The 24,546-nt window shown below is 47.2% G+C and overlaps 1 protein-coding gene across 4 annotated transcripts; it reads left to right on the top strand.

The window, feature by feature from the left end:
• The first annotated feature begins 4,365 nt into the window (after positions 1-4,365).
• On the top strand, positions 4,366-24,024 carry LOC142139697 (T-lymphocyte activation antigen CD80-like). Of its 4 annotated transcripts, none has more exons than XM_075197533.1 (6): positions 4,366-4,462; positions 15,106-15,216; positions 19,310-19,660; positions 22,577-22,849; positions 22,937-23,045; positions 23,397-24,024. In XM_075197533.1, exons 2-5 carry the CDS (start codon positions 15,144-15,146, stop codon positions 23,035-23,037), a joined length of 798 nt encoding a protein of 265 aa, XP_075053634.1. In that variant the 5' UTR covers positions 4,366-4,462; positions 15,106-15,143; the 3' UTR covers positions 23,038-23,045; positions 23,397-24,024. The 4 variants fall into 4 exon arrangements, with proteins under 4 accessions (XP_075053634.1, XP_075053636.1, XP_075053635.1 ...); XM_075197535.1 differs by lacking the exon at positions 4,366-4,462 and adding an exon at positions 4,493-4,586; XM_075197534.1 differs by lacking the exon at positions 4,366-4,462 and adding an exon at positions 4,595-4,699.
• Positions 24,025-24,546: the final 522 nt, after the last annotated feature.

The following is a 24,546-nucleotide window of genomic DNA, read 5'->3' as shown; positions in this document are numbered from 1 at the left end:
ATGCATCTCCTCTAGCAAGGTTAAACAAGAAACAAATGTCTTCCCCTGGTTTCAGAAATTAAAGATTTCCCTTACCAAAATATACACAATATCAAAAATAAGTGCATGTGCAATTATATAAATAAGTGCCCTGCATTATTTCCTTTAAATAAATTTATACCAGAAGTTATTTATCAGTGATCCAGTCACAAGGGGTAAGGAGGACAGAAGAGAAGTGGTGGGGAGGAACAGACCATTGATCTGTGGAAGGGGACAGTCACATGTGAAGAGGAAGGGGGTGCAGAGGAGTGGTGGGGGGGAACAGACCACTGATCTGTGGAAGGGGACAGTAACATGTGAAGAGGAAGGGGGTGCAGAGGAGGGGTGGAGAGGAACAGACCACTGATCTGGGGAAGGGGCCAGTCACATGTGAAGAGGAAGGGGGTGCAGAGGAGGGGTGGGGAGGAACAGACCACTGATCTGGAGGAGGGGTCAGTCACATGAGCAGAGCAGAGGGGAAGAGTAAGGTGGACAGCACAGTGGCATAGTGGTTAGCACTTCTGCCTCACAGCACTGGGGTCATGATTCCCAATTCCCGATCATGACCTTATCTGTGTGGAGTTTGTATGTTCTCCCTGTGTGGGTTTCCTCCGGGTGCTCCGGTTTCCTCCCACACTCCAAAAACCTACTGATAGGTTAATTGGCTGCTATCAAAAATTTACCCTAGTCTCTCCCTCTCTGTCTATCTGTCTGTCTCCCTCTTTGTCGGTCTGTCTGTGAGTGAGTGTGTGTCTATATTAGGGAATTTAGACTGTAAGCTCCAATGGGGCAGGGACTGATGTGAATGAGTTCTCTGTACAGCGCTGCGGAATTAGTGGCGCTATATAAATAAATGATGATGATGATGATGACAGGAGAGGAGTGGTGGGGAGGAAAGACCACTGATTTGGGGGAGGGGCCAGTCACATAAGCAGAGCAGAGGGGAAGAGTAAGGTGGACAGAAGAGGAGTGGTGGGGAGGAAAGACCACTGATTTAGGGGAGGGGCCAGTCACATGAGCAGAGCAGAGGGGAGGGGTCAGTCACATGAGCAGAGCGGAAGAGTAAGGTGGACAGGATAGGAACAGGCCACTGATCTGGGGGAGTGGCCAATCACACGTGAAGAGGAAGGGGGTGTAGTGGAGGGGTGGGGAGGAATAGATCACTTATCAGGGGGAGGGGCCAGTCACATGTGAAGAGGAAGGGGTTGTAGAGAAGGGGTGGGGAGGAATAGATCACTTATCAGGGGGAGGGGCCAGCCACCAGGAAGCAGAGCAATGGTGGAGACCCACTGATCCCAGGCAGCCCAAGCCAATGCCCCAGGACCTCAAACCCTTCATCCTTCCTACACCTCTGAATCTGGGGACACACTAAGACCCAGTGGGTGCCTCAATGTAATATTTATCAATAAATAGGGTAATGTCACCAAGCGGGTGGTCTGACCCTGTCTGAAGGAATCTTTTTTGTTTCTTATTGAATGAGGATGGACTAAGCAGAATTCAAGAGAAATAAGAATCACCATCTACAGCCCTTGCTGTAAGAAAAAGCAAAATAGCTCACTTTCTGGTGAAAAAAGGTGCAGCTTAGGTCATTCACTAGACGTAGAGGAGAATCCCCCAGACCTAACTCATAAATCAGTGATAAAGCAGAAGTCTACGCTGGAGAAATTTACAGTGTATGTGTGAGTCATCCACCACTTACAGGGTGCTTACCCTAATAGGACGACCCAGCCCCATCAGTGAGAGTACCAGCATTGGGCTCTGACTCTTAGTTACATAGTTACACTGTTACCACATAGCTTCACAGTTACATAAATACATTGTTATTACACAGGTACAGAGTGCATAGTTTGTCTGTTATTAAACAGTAGATAGTTACACTACTATTACACAACTACACAGTACATGATTACACTTTTACAACACAACAACAAAGTTTGTAGTTACAGTGTTGTTACACAGATACTGTTACATTGTAACACTGTTATTATATAGTTACATAGTGCATTGTTATTACACATCTACATTGTAACACTTGTTATACTGCGATACAGTTACATTGTTACATTGAGATAGATTTATGAAAGATGAAAAGTGATTGGGCGTTTTCACTTTTTTCTCTCTCTCCATATATATGGGTTTATTACGGGTGCTTCTACATGAGGAAATGGTTAATCAAGTATCATGGAGGAAGCACCTGAGGATGGCGTTAATGAATAAAGAGCATTGAAATAAATAATATGATACAGTTATTTTAAGTCTTGGGGATAGATTTACTAAGCTGCGGGTTTGAAAAAGTGGGGATGTTGCCTATAGCAACCAATCAGGTTCTAGCTTTCATTTATTTAATGCATTCTACAAAATGACAGCTAGAATCTGATTGGTTGCTATAGGCAACATCCCCACTTTTTCAAACCCGCAGCTTAGTAAATCCAGCCCTTGATCTCTTTAGAATTAATGGGGATATTGTCCCAACCTCAGAATGTAATATCCTCCTTATATATGATTATCTTTGTGCTAATAGAGCAGCTGGAAGCTCAGGCTGGGCTCCCAGCTGTGTCCTAGCCTCACACCCGCTGGGTGGTCAGCAGAGGACTTCAGGGACCTCCGCAGAGCTATGTAACTCTGTATGGTGTTGGCTGTAGAAGCTGAGTACGACAGAGATGTATTGTTGGATGTCAGATAATCTGGGGTCTGTAAATGTGATCTCCATAGTACAAGTCACAGAAATGTACAATTGCTGATACACTGAACATGATAATTATGGCTTAGCCTATACACCATACACAGTAAGGAAATATTCTGGGAACTAAACCAAGGATACAGGCAGATAAGTGATTCTGTGAAGTTACCCCTATACTCAGGATTACAGTCTGTAGTAATTAGGTGGGATGTCGGGGTATTTTATATGCATCTAATTGGGGATGTTTGTACAGCGTTGTCTGTTTGGTTTGGAGTAACTGACAGGTGTGTATTGTTGCAGAACAGCCCACCCCCCATTTCCTCTGGAACTCCCCATGTCTTCCTCATTCTTCTCCCGTTAGACTGCACACACTGAGGATTGGGGCGAGGATGGTGCAGTGAGTACTGTTCTGGGCTGTGTCCTATGTCTGGCTCAGTGTGAGGCTCACTGGCAGCAGGTAAGGAGATGTGTGTCAGTATATATATGGGGTATAGGGGTAAGAATGTATAAAAAAGGGAGGGTGGTGCAGTGAGTACGGTTCTGGCTCAGTGTGAGGCTCGCTGGCAGCAGGTAAGGAGATGTGTGTCAGTATATGGGGTATAGGGGTAAGAATGTATAATGAGGGGAGGATGGTGCAGTGAGTACGGTTCTGGGCTGTGTCCTAAGCCTGGCTTAGTGTGAGGCTCGCTGGCAGGAGGTAAGGTGATGTGTGTCAGTATATATATGGGGTATAGGGGTAAGAATGTATAATGAGGGGAGGGTGGTGCAGTGAGTACGGTTCTGGCTCAGTGTGAGGCTCACTGGCAGCAGGTAAGGAGCTGTGTGTCAGTATATGGGGTATAGGGGTAAGAATGTATAATGAGGGGAGGATGGTGCAGTGAGTACGGTTCTGGGCTGTGTCCTAAGCCTGGCTCAGTGTGAGGCTTGCTGGCAGCAGGTAAGGAGATGTGTGTCAGTATATATATGGGGTATAGGGGTAAGAATGTATAATGAGGGGAGGGTGGTGCAGTGAGTACGGTTCTGGCTCAGTGTGAGGCTCGCTGGCAGCAGGTGAGATGTGTGTCAGTATATGGGGTATAGGGGTAAGAATGTATAATTAGGGGAGGATGGTGCAGTGAGTACGGTTCTGGGCTGTGTCCTAAGCCTGGCTTAGTGTGAGGCTCACTGGCAGCAGGTAAGGAGATGTGTGTCAGTATATATATGGGGTATAGGGGTAAGAATGTATAATGAGGGGAGGGTGGTGCAGTGAGTACGGTTCTGGCTCAGTGTGAGGCTCACTGGCAGCAGGTAAGGAGATGTGTGTCAGTATATATATGGGGTATAGGGGTAAGAATGTATAATGAGGGGAGGGTGGTGCAGTGAGTACGGTTCTGGCTCAGTGTGAGGCTCACTGGCAGCAGGTAAGGAGATGTGTGTCAGTATATATATGGGGTATAGGGGTAAGAATGTATAATGAGGGGAGGGTGGTGCAGTGAGTACGGTTCTGGCTCAGTGTGAGGCTCGCTGGCAGCAGGTAAGGAGATGTGTGTCAGTATATGGGGTATAGGGGTAAGAATGTATAATGAGGGTTGGATGGTGCAGTGAGTACGGTTCTGGGCTGTGTCCTATGCCTGGCTCAGTGTGAGGCTCACTGGCAGCAGGTGAGATGTGTGTCAGTATATGGGGTATAGGGGAAAGAATGTATAATGAGGGGAGGGTGGTGCAGTGAGTACAGTTCTGGGCTGTGTCCTATGTCTGGCTCAGTGTGAGGCTCACTGGCAGCAGGTGAGATGTGTGTCAGTATATGGGGTATAGGGGTAAGAATGTATAATTAGGGGAGGATGGTGCAGTGAGTACGGTTCTGGGCTGTGTCCTAAGCCTGGCTTAGTGTGAGGCTTGCTGGCAGGAGGTAAGGTGATGTGTGTCAGTATATATATGGGGTATAGGGGTAAGAATGTATAATGAGGGGAGGGTGGTGCAGTGAGTACGGTTCTGGCTCAGTGTGAGGCTCACTGGCAGCAGGTAAGGAGATGTGTGTCAGTATATGGGGTATAGGGGAAAGAATGTGTAATGAGGGGAGGGTGGTGCAGTGAGTACGGTTCTGGGCTGTGTCCTATGCCTGGCTCAGTGTGAGGCTCACTGGCAGGAGGTAAGGAGATGTGTGTCAGTATATATATGGGGTATAGGGGTAAGAATGTATAATGAGGGGAGGATGGTGCCTCAGTAATAGCCTTAGATGTGTCTTGTCATTCACTATTCAAATCATCCACATAGAACATACGTCTGTCCCACTTCCTTCTTTGCTGCTAATTCTGCTGCTGCTGCAGTTTCCACTTTCCAGTTTCACCCAGTAATGTGCATATAATGCAGTGACAGAAAGGGCTTTCGCTTGGGGTTCCTCTTACCAACAAGAGACCCCCCTGGTGTGAGGTACATTCATAAAAGAATTTGGTGGACAATAGTCCTTTTGCCTAGGCTGAGACAATGGACTAGTCTACATGTATACACAAGATAGGAAAATCATGCTGCCAGATATTAACTACTTATAAATACAATATATACAAGTTTAAATATGATTGACAAATATAGGGAACCAGAGGGCTAGAAAAGTATATTTTTATAGTCCACACTTTGATGCAGACTGGCTGAGAGGATATTAATACCTTGTTACATAACAGTTGGCACTGCCAACACCAGGCTCCTTCACTGTCACATGGAACCGCTGACTTTCAGGTGGTTGGGTATAGCTGCTGTTTCACCTATTTGCTTATGACTGTGGTTGGTTCCTCCTGACCGCTTGCTATGAATCAATGTGAAGATACCGTGTTTCTCTGACCCAATTATACCCACTTCACTTGGTCAGGAATGGCCTTAGATAGTGGGATCCTCTGAGAATGGCTGTCTGTCATAAGGGGCTGTTACAGGGCTGGAGAATGTAAGGGTTGACTCCAAGGTGTCTAGCTGAGTACAACCTGAGACAATTAGGACAAGGGCAAGATGATTAAGTGACACTGCCAGTATTAACCCCTTACAAGCTTTTTCCACCAGAACTAGCTTCCAGCTGATCAGGACTTCCTGTAGAGAAGGGAGGTGGGAATGAATGCAGCTACAGTCCCCTCATCTGTGTCCTGGAACTGGACCCCACAAAATCTTTACCCATAACCTAGCTGGCTTCAATTTAAGAACAATGTATAACTGTATCATTAAAATATCATCAATATACATTTTACAATGGGTAACACATAGTGAAAAAGTCACCTATATAGGCATGGCTACAAAGTCCCCTAATCCCCATGTAATGAGACACTGCACTTGCACCTTGGGGATCTGGAGTACACTAAGAAGGCTATAAAAGTACACGTTGGTATACTCCACATTTCCTGTCCTAAAGATGTGGTTTAATCACACTCATGTAGAAGATGAGCTATTGATTTTCTCCTCTCACTTGCTCGTCTCTCTGCATTCCAGTAATCAATAGATATCCCCTAGTGAGGTCCCCACTATTGCATGACCTAGAATGGGAACCTAGAACAGGGCAGTGATATGATTTCCCTCATTGAGGTTCATCATGGAACCCATGCTGTATCTCTTCACTTCCCCGTGCTCCCTCCCTTTTTCCTGCTGCACTCTATAGTTCCCTCTCCTCGCACCCCTGCACCCTTCATCCTACTCTCTCACTAGAACCTCCACTTCCATTCCTGCTTTCTTCTCCTCCTCCCTTTGTCTCACACCATGCCTCCTTATTCCTGTCGTACACCATCCTCTCCCGCTGCCCTCACTTGCATCCTAGACTCAACACCCCATTGCGCACCAGTAACCCTGCAATTCTCATGCACATTTTCCCACATCCCACTCTCAATTTCTCCTGTGCCCTTTGCAATGCCAGATCCAGCTGCAATATACTGCCCTCTATCCATGATCTCTTCATATCCATCTCTCTTCTTGCCATCACCGATATCTGGCTTTCCTCCTCTGACAACAATTCCCCTGCTGCTCTCTCCTATGGTGGCCACACCTTCACCCACACTGTCAGGTCTGGTGACCTTCTGGGTGGCAGTGTGGGCATCCTCCTTTCCACCAATTGAACATTCTGTGTCATCTCCACAGAGCCGTCCCTTACATTCTCCTCCATTGAAGTCCACTCCATCCATCTCTTCCACCCTATTCTTCTCCATGTCACAGTAATTTACCGTCCCCCTGGCCCCACCTCCCAATTCCTTGATAACTTTGTGGCCTGGCTGCCCCACTACCTCTTTTCAGACCTCCCCTCCATCATCCTGGGTGACTTTAATATCCCCTTCAATAAAACCTCTGACCCGGTTTCCATCAAACTTCTTCTTTCACTCATCTTTTGGTGGTCTGTCACAATGGACCTCTTCCCCCACCCATTGTTTTGGTCACTCCCTTCACCTTATATTCTCCCACCTTTGTGCACTTTCTGATTTCTCCATTCCCTCTTTCTGACCATCATCTTCTCTCCATCTCCTACACATCTCCCCTCAGCCAAAGCCTCTCTCACTAGGCATTATCTTGATATCATTGACACTGCTGTCGTCCCTTGAAACTCTCCTCTCCCTCTTAACCACTCTGGCCTGTCCCAGCCCTCTCTCTAGCCAAACAATCATTCTTCAAGTCTCTCATATCATCTCAGTCATTCAACCCATGTCACCTCTTCATCACTTTCAATTCTTTGTTCTGCCCTCCAGTTTCTCAGCTCTCCCCACTGCTCCCCTCACATCCTCCCTCTGTTAGGAACCCCTCCAGCCGGCACAACACAACCCGGAATCTACTCTGCCAGTCAGGTGTTCACTGGAGCCCCTGATGGTGGGGACAGACTGGGCCGCAGACTGACAGAGGGTCGTGAAGTGTGTACCGGCTGGGGAGAACCCAGGCAAGCGGAGTGAGGTCCACGCAGAGGTCAAGGGCCGGCATTAGACAACAGTATCGGTAAGCAAGCTAAGGTCAGGGGTCACAGGCAGGTAGCAGAAACGGTAAACAGGCCAGAGATCAGGGTCACAGGAAACACAAGCGAAGTCCAATTCAAAGCCAAGGGTCATACACGGGAAATCTAGCGGTATCAAAATACAGGAACAGGAACAAGCAGGTCAGCAGACTGGAGCACAGAAGCTATAACCGGCAATGAGGCAGCAGACCTCATTGCCTTAAATACAGACACAGACCAATCAGCAGTTGAACACACTCCTGCAGAGTAATTACAAGAATCCAGCAGGGCCAATCAGGGCTTGTCCCTGACCTACACAGTTGCAGGCTAATGCCTGTTAATCAGCCCCATAGACTGACTATTTATGCGCATGCGCCCGGCTACCAGCACCGCCGGGACGCAGCGCTAGTGAACTAGCGTCCGGCTGTTGCCCTGGTGACGGTTGGACAGGAGGAAATGACATCCCAGTTGTCAAGGTGACGGCCGGGATGCTGGGGCGCATGAGAAGCGAGCTGCGGCGGCTGTGAGTACCGCCGCGGCTCGTGACAGTACCCCCCCTTGAGGGGTCAAGGAACCCCGACACCCAGGTTTTCTTGGAAATTTCCTGAAGAACTCCTTCAGTTGTTTGGGAGCATGGAGTTGTCTCCGCGGAACCCAAGAGCGTTCTTCTAACCCGCGGTTCCTCCACTGTACCAGGAAGTGCACCTGCCCTTGCACTTTTTTAAATCAAGGATTCTTTGAACCACGAACCTTTGTGGCCCACTGGAACCTCTCCCAGGCACACTAGAAGACTGGTCTTGACCAGGGTATAGTACCGGCTTCAACAGCGAACAGTGAAACGTGTTGGGGATCCTCAACGAGCCCGGAATTTTTAACCTAAATGCGACTGGATTCACCTGCTTGATGATGAGAAACGGCCCGATGAACTTAGGACCCAACTTCTTACAAGGCTGTTTGAGCCTGATATTTTTTGCAGACAGCCACACTTTCTGGCCAACCTTAAGGGAGCAGATGGTACGGTGTCGGTCCGAAATTTTTTTTGCAACAAGTGAGGCTTGTCTCAATGATGAGTGTGCTTTCCTCCAGATAACTCTGAGATCCCTGGCAGTGGAGCGGATCTCCTGGATACCAACGGACTGAAGTGAATACAAGGAGTTAGATCTGGGGTGAAAACCGTAATTACAAAAAAACTGAGAAATTTTGGTAGATGAGTGACAGGAGTTGTTACAGGCAAATTCCGCCCAGGGCAACAAGGAGGACCAGTTATCATGGAATTCTGATGTGTAGCATCTTAAAAATTGCTCTAGGGTCTGGTTAACTCTTTCGGTTTGCCCGTTAGACTGAGGGTGGTATGCGGATGACAAGCTGACTTTAATTCCGAGTAGGGTACAGAAGGATCTCCAGAATTGTGCAATGAATTGTGATCCACGATCGGAAACGATATCAGAAGGAAGTCCATGGAGATGGAAAATATGTTGTATGAAGAGAATGGCTAGATCTCGAGCAGTAGGAAGCCGGGTTAGTGGAATGAAATGTGCCATTTTGCTGAAGCGGTCTACCACGACCCAAATGGTATTGTGTCCCGCAGAAGGTGGTAAATCAACGATAAAGTCCATGGACAAATGTGTCCAAGGTTTTGCAGGTGCGGTCAACGGAACCAACTAACCTACTGGGCGAGTCCTGGGAACTTTGTTCCTGGCACAAACTTCACAAGACAAGACGTGACTCTTGACGTCGGCAGACAGTGATGGCTACCATACAGTACGGGAAAGGATTTCCAATGTTTTGAAGACTCCAGGGTGTCCTGCAGACTGACTATTGTGTGCTTCGGTAAGGACTGCCTTTCTTAAATGAACAGGAACAAACAGGCATCCTCCCGGAGTATTGTCAGGAGCCAACCTCTGGAACTTTTGTAAGGTGCAGCTCAAATCTTGAGTTAATCCGGCATGGATCATAGACACAGGAACAATAGGTTCTGGGCTAGTGACCGGGGCATGATGTGCCAGGAAACTTCTGGACAGAGCGTCCGCTTGAATATTTTTGGAACCAGGACGATAGGTGATAATAAAGTTAAACCGAGTGAAGAACAGCGACCAACGAGACTGTCGGGGGTTCAGACATTTGGCTGACTGTATATACTGCAGATTCGCCATTCTTCAAAGGCCCATTTAATTGCCAGCAATTCTCGGTTTCCCACGTCATAGTTGGTTTCTGCTGAGGAAAACTGACGGGAAAAAAAGGCACATGGATGTAAGCGGTGGGTCTGGGGATCTTTTTGTGACAAGATGACCCCAGCACTGACGTCAGAGGCATCTACCTCAAGAATAAACGGTACCTTAGGATCCGGGTGTCTGAGGACCTGAGCAGACACAAAAGCTTTCTTCAGGGTTTTGAATGCAGTTATTGCCTGTTGTGACAAAACAGCTGGATCACCTCCTTTACGGGTCAAGGTGATGAAAGGAGCCACAATATCCGCAAAGCCGCCAATAAACCTCCTGTAATAATTGGCGAATCCCAGGAACCTCTGGACCGCCTTGAGGTTATTCGGTTGTACCCAGTCTAGGATTGCTTGGACCTTGGTTGGATCCATAGAGAATCCCTCTGAGGAGATTATATAACCAAGAAAGGATACCTTCTGAACCTCAAACTCACATTTTTCGAGTTTAGCATAGAGATGATGTTTTCTCAACTTTTGTAAAACTTGTCTGACATGACCCTGGTGTACTGACAACGAGTCCGAATATATGAGGATGTCGTCCAAGTAAACCACAACGAAATGTCCCAGAAACTCACGTAGTACTTCATTAATTAGATCCTGAAATACTGCAGGGGCGTTACTCAGACCAAACGGCATGACCAAATATTCATAGTGGCCAGAGAGCGTATTGAATGCCGTCTTCCACTCATCACCTGCTCTAATACGTATGAGGTTATATGCACCCCGGAGATCAATTTTGGTGAAGACTGTTGCACCTCTTAGTTGATCAAACAATACAGAGATGAGAGGAAGTGGATAGGTGTTTTTGACTGTGATGAGGTTCAATCCTCTGTAGTCAATACAGGGTCTTAGCCCTCCGTCTTTTTTAGATACAAAAAAACAACCAGCTCCTACTGGAGATTTGGACGGCCTGATGAAGCCCTTTTCCAAATTCTCCTCAATATACTCCTGCATGGACTTGGTCTCGGGAGCTGAGAGGGAATACAGGCGTCCCTTAGGCAACTTGGAACCAGGTATGAGCTCGATAGCGCAGTCGAAGTCACGGTGAGGTGGTAGGGTATCCGCCGCTCTCTTGGAAAACACGTCCCAGAAGTCGTGGTATTGTGAGGGAAGTTGCTCCGGAATAGACTGGATCACCCGCAGCGGTAGTGACAAACAGGACTGTTCACAATAAGAACTCCAGTGGACAATTTCTCCTTTTATCCAGTCCACTACAGGGTTATGCCGGGAAAGCCATGGGTGACCCAGGATCAAGGGCACCGATGAGCAATCAATAAGGAGGAAGGTTATTGATTCTGAATGGAGGGCTCCGATATTCAACTGTAGTGGCGGGGTCTCCCAGGAAATCTTGCCACCGGGTAACGGAGCTCCATCTAAACCACAGACAGTAACAGCAGACTTGAGTCTTACCATGGGAATTTCAGCAGCGCGGGCGAACCCGATGTCAAGGAAGTTGCCCGCAGCTCCACTGTCAATGAAGGCTGCCAGGTCCATGGAACGGGTATTGAACGTGAGCTGCGCAGGGATCAATACGGCATTTTTCGGGGAGACAATCTGCAGACCTAGGTGAACTTTCCCCTCGTTCCCTAGGCATGCTCTTTTCCCGGCTTATTTGGGCAGGAACGGGAGAAATGGCCTCTTGTGCCATAATAAAGACATAGGCCTTGTGATCGTCTCCTATCTCTTTCCCTTTAGGGGAAAGACGATATGCTCCTAATTGCATCGGTTCCTCACCATCCGTGGAAACAGGAACGAAGGCGGATGGAGGTGATGATGTCTCCTTTTCAGTTTTCCGCTCTTTAAACCTCCTGTCAATTTTAATGGAGAGGTGCAACAGATCCTCCAGAGAGGTAGGAGATGGGTATTGCAGCAAAGAATCTTTGATCTGTTCCGATAGGCCGAGACGGAACTGACTACGTAAGGCGGGGTCGTTCCATCCACTATCAGGTGACCATCTACGGAATTCAGCGCAGTATTCTTCTGCCGACCGCCGGCCTTGTTTCAAGGCCCGTAAATGAGCTTCCGCGGAGGCAACTCGATCTGGGTCATCATACAGTAGACCCAATGCCTCAAAGAAAGACTCTACGGACTGCATGGCAGGACTGGTCTGTGGCAAAGAAAAGGCCCAGGACTGGGGGTCACCTTGTAGGAGGGAAATGATGATCCCAACTCTTCGATGCTCTGACCCGGAGGAACGGGGTTTCAACCGGAAATAGAGCCTGCAGCTTTCCCTGAAATTCCGGAACAGAGATCTATTTCCAGAGAAGCGATCCGGCAAATTCATCTTAGGTTCACAGGAGGAACTTGGAGTGGGTTGAGAAGTTTTTGCGGCTTCTTCTTGAACTGACAGACGCTCAGCCAATCCCTGGATCATCTGATACAAGGACTCAACATGGGCTGCTAAGGCTTGTGCCGGAGACGGTGTGGATCCGCTTCCATCCATCGCAACCTCGTCTCAGTGTGTGGGCCGGTTATAATGTTAGGAACCTCTCCAGCTGGCACAACACAACCCAGAATCTACTCTGCCAATCAGGTGTTCACTGGAGCCCCTGATGGTGGGGACAGACTGGGCCGCAGACTGACAGAGGGTCGTGAAGTGTGTACCGGCTGGGGAGAACCCAGGCAAGCGGAGTGAGGTCCACGCAGAGGTCAAGGGCCGGCAGCAGACAACAGTATCGGTAAGCAAGCTGAGGTTAGGGGTCACAGGCAGATAGCAGGAACGGTAAACAGGCCAGAGATCAGGGTCACAGGAAACACAAGCGAAGTCCAATTCAAAGCCAAGGGTCATACACGGGAAATCAGTAGCGGTATCAAAATACAGGAACAGGAACAAGCAGGTCAGCAGACTGGAGCACAGAAGCTATAACCGGCAATGAGGCAGCAGACCTCATTGCCTTAAATACAGACACAGACCAATCAGCAGTTGAACACACTTCTGCAGAGTAATTACAAGAATCCAGCAGGGCCAATCGGGGCTTGTCCCTGACCTACACAGTTGCAGGCTAATGCCTGTTAATCAGCCCCATAGACTGACTATTTATGTGTATGCGCCCGGCTACCAGCACCGCCGGGATGCAGCGCTAGTGAACTAGCGTCCGGCCGTTGCCCTGGTGACGACCGGACAGGAGGAGGAAATGACGTCCCGGGACGCTGGGGCGCATGAGAAGCGAGCCGTGGCGGCTGTGAGTACCGCCGCGGCTCGTGACACCCTCACTGCTACTGACTTTGCCACCTTTTCACCTCTAAATTTGATTCCATCAGAAATTAAATCTCCTCCTCCCACCTCTTATACCTCCCCATTGCCCTCCAGCCATAATCCTATGTGCTCCTTCTGCCCCACCAGGGACAAAGAAGTCAATTCTATACTTATGTTTTCTCCCCCCTCTAACTGACCCTTGATCCCATTCCCTCCTATCTAGTTAGATCCCTCTCACAATTTGCCTTCTCCCACCTTTTAAACTTATCCCTCTCCACTGGCATTTTTCACTCATCCTTCAAACATGCTCGTCTCGCACATTCTTAAAAAATAAATTTTGACCCCACCTCCCTGCCTCATCTTCCTCCTCCTTTTTGCCTCTAATTTACTTGAATGGTTTGTATACAACTTCTTCACTAGCTACCTCTCTGACAACTGTCTTCTCGATCCTCTCCAATCTGGATTTCACCAGAAACTGCAGTTACCAAAGTCATGAATGATCTTCTATTTGCCAAATCCAAAGGCCACTTCTCCCTGTTTATCTCCCTGGAGCTATCTGCAGCCTCTGACCTAGTAGACCATCTTCTCCTGCTACACACCCTTTACACCATTAGCCTTTCTGACACTGTCCTGTCTTGGTTCACCTCCTACCTCTCTAACTGCTCTTTCTCTGTTTCTACCTCGGGCTACTCCCCCCCTTCTTCCTGAAGGAGTCCCTCAGGGCTCTGTCCTTGGCCCTCTGCTCATTTCTTTCCAGTACCACCTCTTTGCCAATAACAAATAAATCGCCCTCTCATTACCTGACCTCTCCCATTCCCTCCTCACTCAGGTGTCCTCCTGCATCTCTGCAATATCCCCCTGAATGTCCCATGGTTTCCTTAAACTCAACATGGCCAAAACTGAACTTATTGTCTCCCCTCCTCTCCATTACTGATAGCAATACTAACATCTCCTCATTTAAACAAGTTTGATGTCTCCATTTTCTTCACCCCCCCCATATCCAATCTCTCACCCAATCCTGCCGCTTCTAAATCTGCAAAATAGCTTGTATCAGATCCTTCCTTTCCATTGATGTCAACAAAACTCTCATTCATTCTCTGATCTTTTCCAGCCTTGATTACTGCAACCTCTTTACTGGCCTCGCCCACACAGGTGTCTTGCTCATCTTCAGTCTATACTCAACGCTGCAGCGAGACTAATCTTCCTCTGTTGCCTGTCTACCTCTCTGTCAAGCCTTGCACTGACTCCCATTCCGCTACATAATCTTCCTCAAACTCCTCGCCCTCACGTACAATGCCCTCTTTAACTCCACTGCTGCCTATGTCACCAACCTCATCTCCGTTTAAATTCCCTTTCGCCCTCTACGATAAGCCAACAACCACTGCCACCCCTCCCCTCTGATCTCCATTGTTCTATCAAGCTATCCCCTAACTGCGGATCCCTTAAAACTCATTTGTTCAGGAAAGTCTGTCTAACCTCACCCCTGCCCTCCTTATCCTGTTTCTTCATGTGCCTTCTACTCAAACTGGAAATATTCATCACACTCTTTCATCCTCCATTCCTCATACCACCCACTTTTGTTTATCCCTCCCATCAGGTTTCTAGCTCCCTCACACTGACTCTATGTGTCTCTTGATTGTCTGCCCCCTTCCTTTTGGTTTGTAAGTTCTTGTGAGTAGGGCCCTCTCACCTCATGTCCTCCTCCTATTGTTACCTTTGCCTTCAGCATGCCAGCCTTATTTTGCACCTCCTCCCTAGGCTCCTGCCCTTGGTCTCCACAACTCCCTTGACTTCGCACCTAAAGCACTGGCTTTGATCCTGTCAGTTGTGTCCACACCTCTCCTTCCTTTTTCTAGTTTCTAAGTGTTCTGGGATTGACTCTTACCTAACTGCCCTGTGTGTCTGTTCACAGCTGAGTTGAGATTTTAACTGCAGCATATTAATTGTATTGTCCTGTAATGCTATGTTTTATGCTCTCTGTACGGTGCTGCGGACCCTTTGTGGCACCCTATTAATAAAAGATAATAATAATATTGCTTGTATCCTATGATTTCCTCTCTTTCCTCACGCAGTCCATCAGTTGGGACATGTCTTAGAGGGTCAGCTAGAGATGTCTATCGGAACGTGCTGGACCCTTGTGTTTCTGGATGGATGCCTGATCCTTTATACAATATTCAGTACAGGTAACACATTTTTCTGTCAGTATACACACGTGTGGCCTTTACTGGGGACAGTCTGGGTCTTAAGCAGAAATAACGTCATCATCATCATCATTTATTTATTTAGCACCAACATATTCCGTAGCGCTTTAGAATTGGGGCCAAACATAGTAAACTAATAAACAAACTGGGTAAAACAGACAAAGAGGTGAGAGGACCCTGCTCGCTAGCTTACAATCTATGGGACAATGGGAGTTTGACACATGAGGTTAAGTCTACATTTTGCATTTTGGCCCAGCCAGACTGCAAAGGTAAAAGTGACTCATAAGCTAAATGATCCTGTCACACAACAATGTTGGTCAGGGGGTAGTTGTATAACAGGTGGTAATAGGGTAATGTAGTTAGGTTAAGAGGGTGGTTGAGGAATATTATAAGCTTGTCTGAATAGGTGGGTTTTCAGAGAACGCTTGAAAGTTTGTAGACCAGAGGAGAGTCTTATTGTGCGAGGGAGAGAATTCCATAGAGTGGGTGCAGCCCGAAAAAAGTTGTGTAACCGGGAATGGGAGGATGTAATGAGGGTGGATGAGAGACGCATATCTTGTGTAGAACGGAGTTGCAGAGTTGGGAGATATTTTGAGACAAGAGAGGAGATGTATGTTGGTGCAGCTTTGTTGATGGCCTTATAGGATAGTAAAAGTATTTTATATTGGATTCGGTAGAAGACAGGCAGCCAGTGTAGAGACATACAGAGTGATTCATCAGAGGAATAACGATTTGCAAGGAAAATCAGTTTTGCCGCAGCATGCAAAATAGATTGTAGGGGTTTGAGTCTGTTTTTGGGAAGACCAGTAAGGAGGGAATTGCAATAGTCAATGCGGGAGATGATGAGTGCATGAATTAAGGTTTTTGCAGTGTCTTGCATGAGATATGTGCAAATTATGGAAATGTTCTTTAGATGTATGTAGCATGATTTAGATATAGAGTCAATGTGGGGAACAAAGGATAGGTGTGAGTCAAGGATTACACCTAGGCAGCGAGCTTGTGGGGTGGGATTTATGGTCATGTTATCAACAGAGATAGAAATGTCAGGTATGCTCTTGTTGGTGGGAGGAAATATTATTAACTCTGTTTTAGAAAGATTAAGTTTGAGATGGCGAGAGGACATCCAAGATGATATCGCAGAAAGACAGTCAGTTACATGTGACAACACAGATGTTTGGAGGGTTCGGGGTGGGAGGATTGAGAAGATGTTTAAATGTATTGAAAAAGCGTTTGGGGTTAGAAGCCTGAGCATATATAAGAGATTGGAAGTATGTTTGTTTTGCTGTGTCCAGAGCATTTCGATAGGAGTGGTAGATATCAGTATATGTGAAGAAGTCATTAGAGGTGCGAGATTTACGCCAGTGACATTCTGCTTTACGGGACAGTTTTTGAAGATTTCGCGTTGCTTTGGTGTGCCACGGTTGACATCGAAGTCGACGTGTAGTATGTAGTGTCGCTGGAGCCACTTGATCAAGGGCCGTTGCTAAGGTTTGGTGAAAATGGGGTACTGCCATCTCAGGGGATGAGAATGTAGAGATAGGGGAGAGAAGGTGTTGGAGAGAGGTGGAAAATTGTTGAAGATTAATAGAATTAAGATTTCTACGAGTATGAGGAGGCTTGGTTGAGTTAGACAGTAGAGAGGTTAGAGCAGTGGGGGTGAGTGAGTAGCTGATAAGGTGATGATCCGAGAGGGGGAAGGGTGTGTTAAGAAAATTAGAAACTGAGCATAGTCTAGAGAAAACAAGATCAAGGCAGTGGCCATCCTGATGAGTAGATGATTCAATCCACTGGTAGAGGTCAAGTGAGGATGTTAGAGAGAGTAGTTTGGAAGCAGCTTTGGAAGGAGGGTTATAAATGGGGATGTTGAAATCACCCATGATGATGGTGGGGATGTCTGAAGATAAGAAGTGAGGGAGCCATGCAGAGAAATCCTCAATAAATTGTTGGAGTGCTCCTGGGGGACGATAGATCACCGCAACACGTAGGGAGAATGGATTAAAAATGTGAATAGCATGTACTTCAAAAGATGTGAACGTTAGTGATGGGAACTTTGGTAGAACTGGGAACGTGCACTGTGGGGAGAGAAGTAGTCCAACCCCACCTCCTTGTCTGCCTTCAGGTCTGGGGTGGGAGTGAAATGGAGACCACCATGTGAAAGTGCTGCAGGTGAGGCAGTGTCTGATTGCATGAGCCATGTTTCTGTTATTGTCAGAAGGTTGAGGTTTTTTGAGAGAAAGAGATCATGAATGAAGGTAAGTTTGTTACAAACAGAGCGTACATTCCAAAGGGCACATTTAAAGGACTTTGGAAGAGAGGGGAGACAGGTGATGTGTTTGAGGTTTGCTATAGAACGGTAGTGCTCTGATGTATGTGTGTGTGGGGCACCTGGATTAGGTGATATATCACCAGCTAATAGAAGCTGAGAGAGACAAAGATAGGTAAGGGGATTGTAAGATGTGTGACTTTTTATTTTCTGGCGACAGGTGGAGGTTGTGCTTGTTAGAGATAATAAATAGGACAGCAGTTCATGGGTGTTAACTAGAGGTGAGTGGAGTAATGCAGGTGCAATATCATCATCATTTATTTATATAGCGCCACTAATTCCGCAGCGCTATACAGAGAACTCGCTCACATCGGTCCCTGCCCCCAATTGGGCTTACAGTCTAAATTTCCTTACACACAGACAGAGAGAGACACAAACACACAGACTAGGGTCAATTTTGATAGCAGCCAATTAACCTACCAGTATGTTTTTGGAGTGTGGGAGGAAACCGGAGCACCCTGGAGGAAACCCACGCAAACACGGGGAGAACATACAAACTCGTCACAGATAAGACCATGATTGGGAATTGAACTCATGACCCCAGTGCTGTGAGGCAAATATGAACAAATGTTTGTGTTGGTGGAGGGGTGAAAGATGACACAGTCCTAAAGATCATGCTATGAAAAGAGACCAAGAAAAGCAATTTGTTAAACATTGTGATAAAAGGAGTTAAAGGCAAAAGTTTAGGGGATTAAAAGAATTACCTATTTGCAGTGTTCCATATAGATAGACAAGTATTGCAGAAATAGACTTTGCAGATGTAGCTTATTAATGGAAGTGATCCATTGTGGTCCAATGTTTGTCTAACTGTGCATTTTCGTCCACTTTGTGAGGAAATCCCACTTAGTGTAGAAATCCCACACGTCTACCCCCACATACGTCTCCCCATAGACTAAAGCTAAGATGTAGTCAGGGTAATTTAGGAATAGTCTACAGATGTGCTAATTGGTCAGCTAATCAAAGGAAGAGAAAACATTTGTGGGATAGGATAGAGGAGGCAGATACCTATCATAAATTAGGCAGCAATAAAAGACTGTGCCAACCTAAGTTTAAACAGATAACAATTTCCTATGACATACTTTTAAAACACAGTTGCAGGGATGAATTACACAGATTATTGATCAGAATATCAGTAGTATGGATGGACGTACCTGGAGATGAGAAGAGAGGGATGAGGGTTAGTTGCTAACTGTGCATTTTCCGTCTTGCCGAAGACTGGGAGGTTTCTGTGATATCTTATCTAATTACGGTACTATCCAGCCTCATAATACTGTGCTATATGTGATATCTTATTATAATATAGCACTATCCCACCTCATTATACTGCGAAACTAGGGTACCCCCATTTCTGTAGAAGCCATGATGGGAGAGCTCAAGGCTCTCTTGCCCCCTAGTGGTGGGGCAGTCAGGACAGTCAGTTACTGGCTCTGCTGACACATGATAGTGTAGGAGGAAATACTTATTGGTCTGTTGCTAAGTGATTGTTGGGTATTTACCTTCTCCCCAGAAGACAGCGCTGATGAGAATGAATGCGACTCAGTAGAACAGGTACCGTCACCGTACTAACGAATGGCAACAGCCGACTATACTTGTGGGGTTATTGCTCTTAATATATAGGGCAAAGCGAAAAACATCCATTTTCACAATCAATCAGAGCTTTTCACCTGTTGATAAATCTGCCCCTAAGACCTTTATGATGTTTTTCCTTTGTATTTGGTTTAATATTTGACACTTTTGTGAATTTCCCATTAGGTGCGGCTCAGCGGCGTTTGGTGCAGGCACAAGTGGGGCACAGCGTGTATTTGCCATGTCTGGTGCCCTTACCCAACATAACACAATGGGATACGCTCCGTCTCTATGTGCAGAAAAGTGGCCCTGGTGCTCTTCCAACAACGGTATTTACATTCTCCAAGGGCCAGGAACAGCCGGATCACCAAGACCGGAGTTACCATAACCGTTCCAGTCTGTTCAAGGGCAATATCACCCTGTCCCTGACACACATCAGTCCTTGGGATGAAGGAGAGTACGACTGCCATGTCTTCCTGCTTAAGAAACTTTCACATGAGCTGGAGTACAGCGGCCATCTGCTCCTATCCGTCTGGGGTACGAGTCACAGTTATCAGACTAATAATGTGTCAGTGAAGTCCAGGCTAACGTTGCTGGGGCACTGCTGGTATAATGTGGGGGTGAAAGAGTTTGGAATGTCCAAGCTCCTGGAGGCTGGTATAACATGCGGGGGCACCAGAAGCAAGTATAGTGGGACTGTGGCGATGGGAGAATATTAGGATGAGGGTAGAATTGTGGGGGAAAATATGCGGAATGAGGTTAGATTCTGTGATGGCAAGGATTGTGTGGGAGGATATTGTGATGGGGGTGTACATTGGGATGGGGGCAGGATATTGGGGTGGATAGAGTACAGTGGGGGAGGATATTGGGATGGGTGGAGTACAGTGGGGGAGGATATTGGGATGGGTGGAGTACAGTGGGGGAGGATATTGGGATGGGGGGCGGATAATGGGATGGGGGAGTACAATGGGGGAGGATATTGGGATGGGGCGTACAGTGGGGGAGGATATTGGGATGGGTAGAGTACAGTGGGGGAGGATAATGGGATGGGGGAGTACAATGGGGAAGGATATTGGGATGGGTGGAGGATATTGGGATGGATAGAGTACAGATGGGACGATATTGGGATGGATAGAGTACAGATGGGAGGATATTGGGATGGGTGGAGTACACTGGGGGAGCATATTGGTATAGGAGGCAGATAATAGGATGAGGGAGTACAGTGGGGGAGGATATTGGGATGGGTAGAGTACAGTGGGGGAGGATATTGGGATGGGTAGAGTACAGTGGGGGAGGATATTGGGATGGGTAGAGTACAGTGGGGGAGGATATTGGGATGGGGAGGATTTTGAGATGGGTGGAGTGCAGTGGCGGAGGATATTGGGATGAGGAGGATTTTGAGATGGGTGGAGTGCAGTGGCGGAGGATATTGGGATGAGGAGTACAGTTACGGAGGATATTGGGAGGTGGACAGTACAGTGTGGGTGGATTTTGGGATGAGGAGCTCAGTGGGGGAGGATATTGGAATGGGGGAGGATATTGGGATGGGAGGAGAATATTGGATGGGGAGGATATTGAGATGGGGGATTACAGTGTGGGAGGATATTTGGATGGGACAGTATGACGGGGTAGGATATTGGGATGGTGTGGAGTAGTGGTAGAGGATATTCAGAAGGGGAAGTACAGTGAGGGAGGATAGTGGGAGGTGTGGAGTACAGAGTGGGTGGAAATTGGGGTGGAAGAGTAGAGAGAGGGTGGATACCGGGAGGTGTGGAGTATAATGGGGAAGATGATTGGGATGGGGGAGTACAGTGGGGGAGGATATGGGGAGGTGTGGGTTACAGTAGGGGTGGGGAGTGGGATGGGGGATACTGGGCATTGGGGAATACAATGGGAAGGGGATTGGGATGAGGGAGTACAGTGGAGGATATTGGGATGGGGTAGTACAGTGAGGGAGGATATTGGGAAGTGTGGAGTACAGTGGGGGAATGGATTGGTGTGTGGGGATATTGGGCATTAGAGAGTACAATGAGGAAGGGTTATGGGAGTACAGTGATGGAGGATATTGGGATGGGGGATTAGTGGGGAAGGATATTGGGATGGAGGAGTACAGTGTGAAAGGTGTGGAGTACAGTGAGGGAGGGGAATGAGAAGGGGGAATACTGTGGTGAGGATATTGGGATAGGGGAGTACAGTGAGGGAGGATATTGGGATGGGGGAGTACAGCTGTGGAGGATATTGGGATGGGGGAGTACAGTGAGAGGATATTGGGGTGGAGGGGGGTACAGTGGGGGAGTACAGTGAGGGAGGATATTGGAATGGGGGACTACAGTGGTGGAGGATATTGGGATGGGGAGTACAGTAAGAGAATATTGGGGTGGGGGAGTATAGTGAGAAAGGATATTGGGATGGGGAAGTACAGTGAGAGAGGATAGTGGGATGGGAGAGCACAGTGGTGGAGGATATTGGGATGGGGAGTACAGTGGGGGAGGATATTGTGATTGGTGGAGTACAGTGAGGGAGGATATTGGGATGGGGGAGTACAGTGGTGGAGGATAGTGGGATGGGGAGCACAGTGGTGGATGATATTGGGATGGGGGAGTAGTGAGAGAATATTGGGGTGGGGGAGTATAGTGAGGAAGGATATTGGGATGGGGAAGTACAGTGAGAGAGGATAGTGGGATGGGGGAGCACAGTGGTGGATGATATTGGGATGGGGGAGTAGTGAGAGAATATTGGGGTGGGGAGTATAGTGAGGAAGGATATTGGGATGGGGAAGTACAGTGAGAGAGGATAGTGGGATAGGAGAGCACAGTGGTGGAGGATATTGGGATGGGGGAGTACAGTGGGGGAGGATATTGGGATTGGTGGAGTACAGTGAGGAAGGATAGTGGGATGGGGGAGTACAGTGAGTGAGGATATTGGGATTGGGGAGTACAGTGAGGGAGGATATTGGGATGGGGAGTACAGTGAGGGAGGATATGGGGATGGGGGCAGGATATTGGGATGGGGGAGTACAGTGGGGGAGGATATTGGGATGGGGGAGTACAGTGGGGGAGGATATTGGGATGGGGGAGTACAGTGGGAGGATATTGGGATGGGGGAGTACAGTGGGAGGATATTGGGATGGGGGAGTACAGTGAGGGAGGATATTGGGATGGGGGAGTACAGTGAGGGAGGATATTGGGATGGGGGAGTAGTGAGGGAGGATATTGGGATGGGGGAGTACAGTGAGGGAGGGTATTGGGATGGGGGAGTATGGTGGTAGAGCATATTGGGATGGGGAGTACAGTGAGGGAGGATATTGGGATGGGGAGTACAGTGAGGAAGGATATTGGGATGGGGGTGTACAGTGGGGGAGGATATTGGGATGGGGAGTACAGTGGGAGGATATTGGGATGGGGGTTTTGAGGGTTCACATACTCACTACTGATTTAATGGTTTATTTTACAGCTGAGTACTCACAACCACAGATCACAGTTTTTAGCAGTAATATGACAGAACAACATGTTATTTGCTCCTCACAAGGGGGGTACCCCAAGGGGTATTTTGAGTGGAAATCATCACCCAATGTAACAGATACCAAGAAGGAGACCTTGGCTGAGCATCACCCTCAGACCCAACTGTACAATATATCTGGACGGCTTACTCTGAATTCGGGCTCCTGGGTCTCTGTCTCCTGCTGTGTGGTGACCAGAGAGAGGACGGTCTGCAGTGAGAGCCTCAGTAAGTGGAGGGGTTGGGAGAGATGTTTCTGTGTATGATACAAGGGTAATAAAGGGTAAAATGTCATCTCTTTCTCTGCACTTCCAGTAATACCAACCCCAGGGAAGTCTAGAGCCGGGAGACCAAGAGGGGCCGAAGGTCCAACTACTGTCCTCTGTCTTATTCTGCTGTTATCACTAACCAGATAAAGGTTGCTGTAAGTATTCTGTATGTATGAGGGAAGGGGAGGTGGAGGCAGACAGAGAACAAGTGGTTGGTAAGGTAGTGGGTGACCCATGAGAGTGGAGTCTGATGGAGGCAGAGGGAGCGGAGGGTCTGCAGGAATAGTGGGTGGTCAACAGTGTCAAATGCCACAGATAGGTCAATAAGGATAACTAGGGTGGAAAGACACTTTGATTTGTCAGTGAGAACATAGTGACTTTGGTGAAGGCATTGTCAGTGTTATGGAGGAACCGAAAGTCAGATTGACATATGTTTATGTATGTATGTATGTGTGTATGTGCTTCTACATACGGGTTTATATTAATATTTGAATATATATTTGCAGGTGTCATCCAGTATCCCTTGGTCGGGGCCGGTCCTTCGACCTCTGTGAGGTTTTCATGGATTTTTTCCTCTTTTGAATCTTTACGATTCCGTCTACAAATACTATTGACCATATCTGTGCAGAATGAAGAGCATGGCCCGGTCCTTGTCCTGCGATCTTATAGCGTCAGAAAACAGCAAATCATTTACCCCGAAACTGATAAATGAAGGTCTGATAGATTGACTACTGATGCTGGGTTACTTCTAATGTAAGCACAGAACTGAGAATGTGTATTGATCATGTCTGTATATGGACTGGACAGAGCATGTATTGATCATGTCTGTATATGGACTGGACAGAGCATGTATTGATCATGTCTGTATATGGACTGGACAGAGCATGTATTGATCATGTCTGTATATGAACTGGACAGAGCATGTATTGATCATGTCTGTATATGGACTGGACAGAGCATGTATTGATCATGTCTGTATATGGACTGGACAGAGCATGTATTGATCATGTCTGTATATGGACTGGACAGAGCATGTATTGATCATGTCTGTATATGGACTGGACAGAGCATGTATTGATCATGTCTGTATATGGACTGGACTGAATGACTATCAATTACAAAGAATATCCTGAACATTTTCACCGTGAGATAATTCCAGTTTCATCTAATTTCATCCAATCCGGCTCCCCGTTCACTCTGTCAATCCAGTATATAGGGTCTGTGTGCTCTATATCAGCATATAATCTAATCTTACATCTAACACAGTTTAACTTTCACACCAACATGATTTCCTCAAATTTGCTGTCTATATTGTTTCCTGTCCCACTAACAAGACCTGCACACAGGTAACGACCCCCGGTCGGGCCCTCAGGACAAAGCAGGTGTCACTTCTGAGACAAAAGAATTAATTAACTTAATTTAGTATTTCCTTTCCTCCTTTCTTACACATTTCCTCCACCATGGCTACAGTACATTCCCAATACACAAATATAACACAGTATTAAAATCAGTACATTTGAAATTATAAATAACAATAAGTTATTTATAAGTGATCCAGACACAGGTACATATACTGTGTGATCTGTAGGTCTGTGTGTTCTATACAGGACAGGTGTCACACATACACCATATATAAATCAGCTGGAGCAGTGGGTA

Source organism: Mixophyes fleayi, chromosome 2, assembly GCF_038048845.1.
Source record: "Mixophyes fleayi isolate aMixFle1 chromosome 2, aMixFle1.hap1, whole genome shotgun sequence".
Classification (NCBI taxonomy): domain Eukaryota; kingdom Metazoa; phylum Chordata; class Amphibia; order Anura; family Limnodynastidae; genus Mixophyes; species Mixophyes fleayi.
The sequence above is the reverse complement of the archived record's forward strand: the minus strand, read 5'-3'. Positions and strand labels throughout refer to the sequence as shown.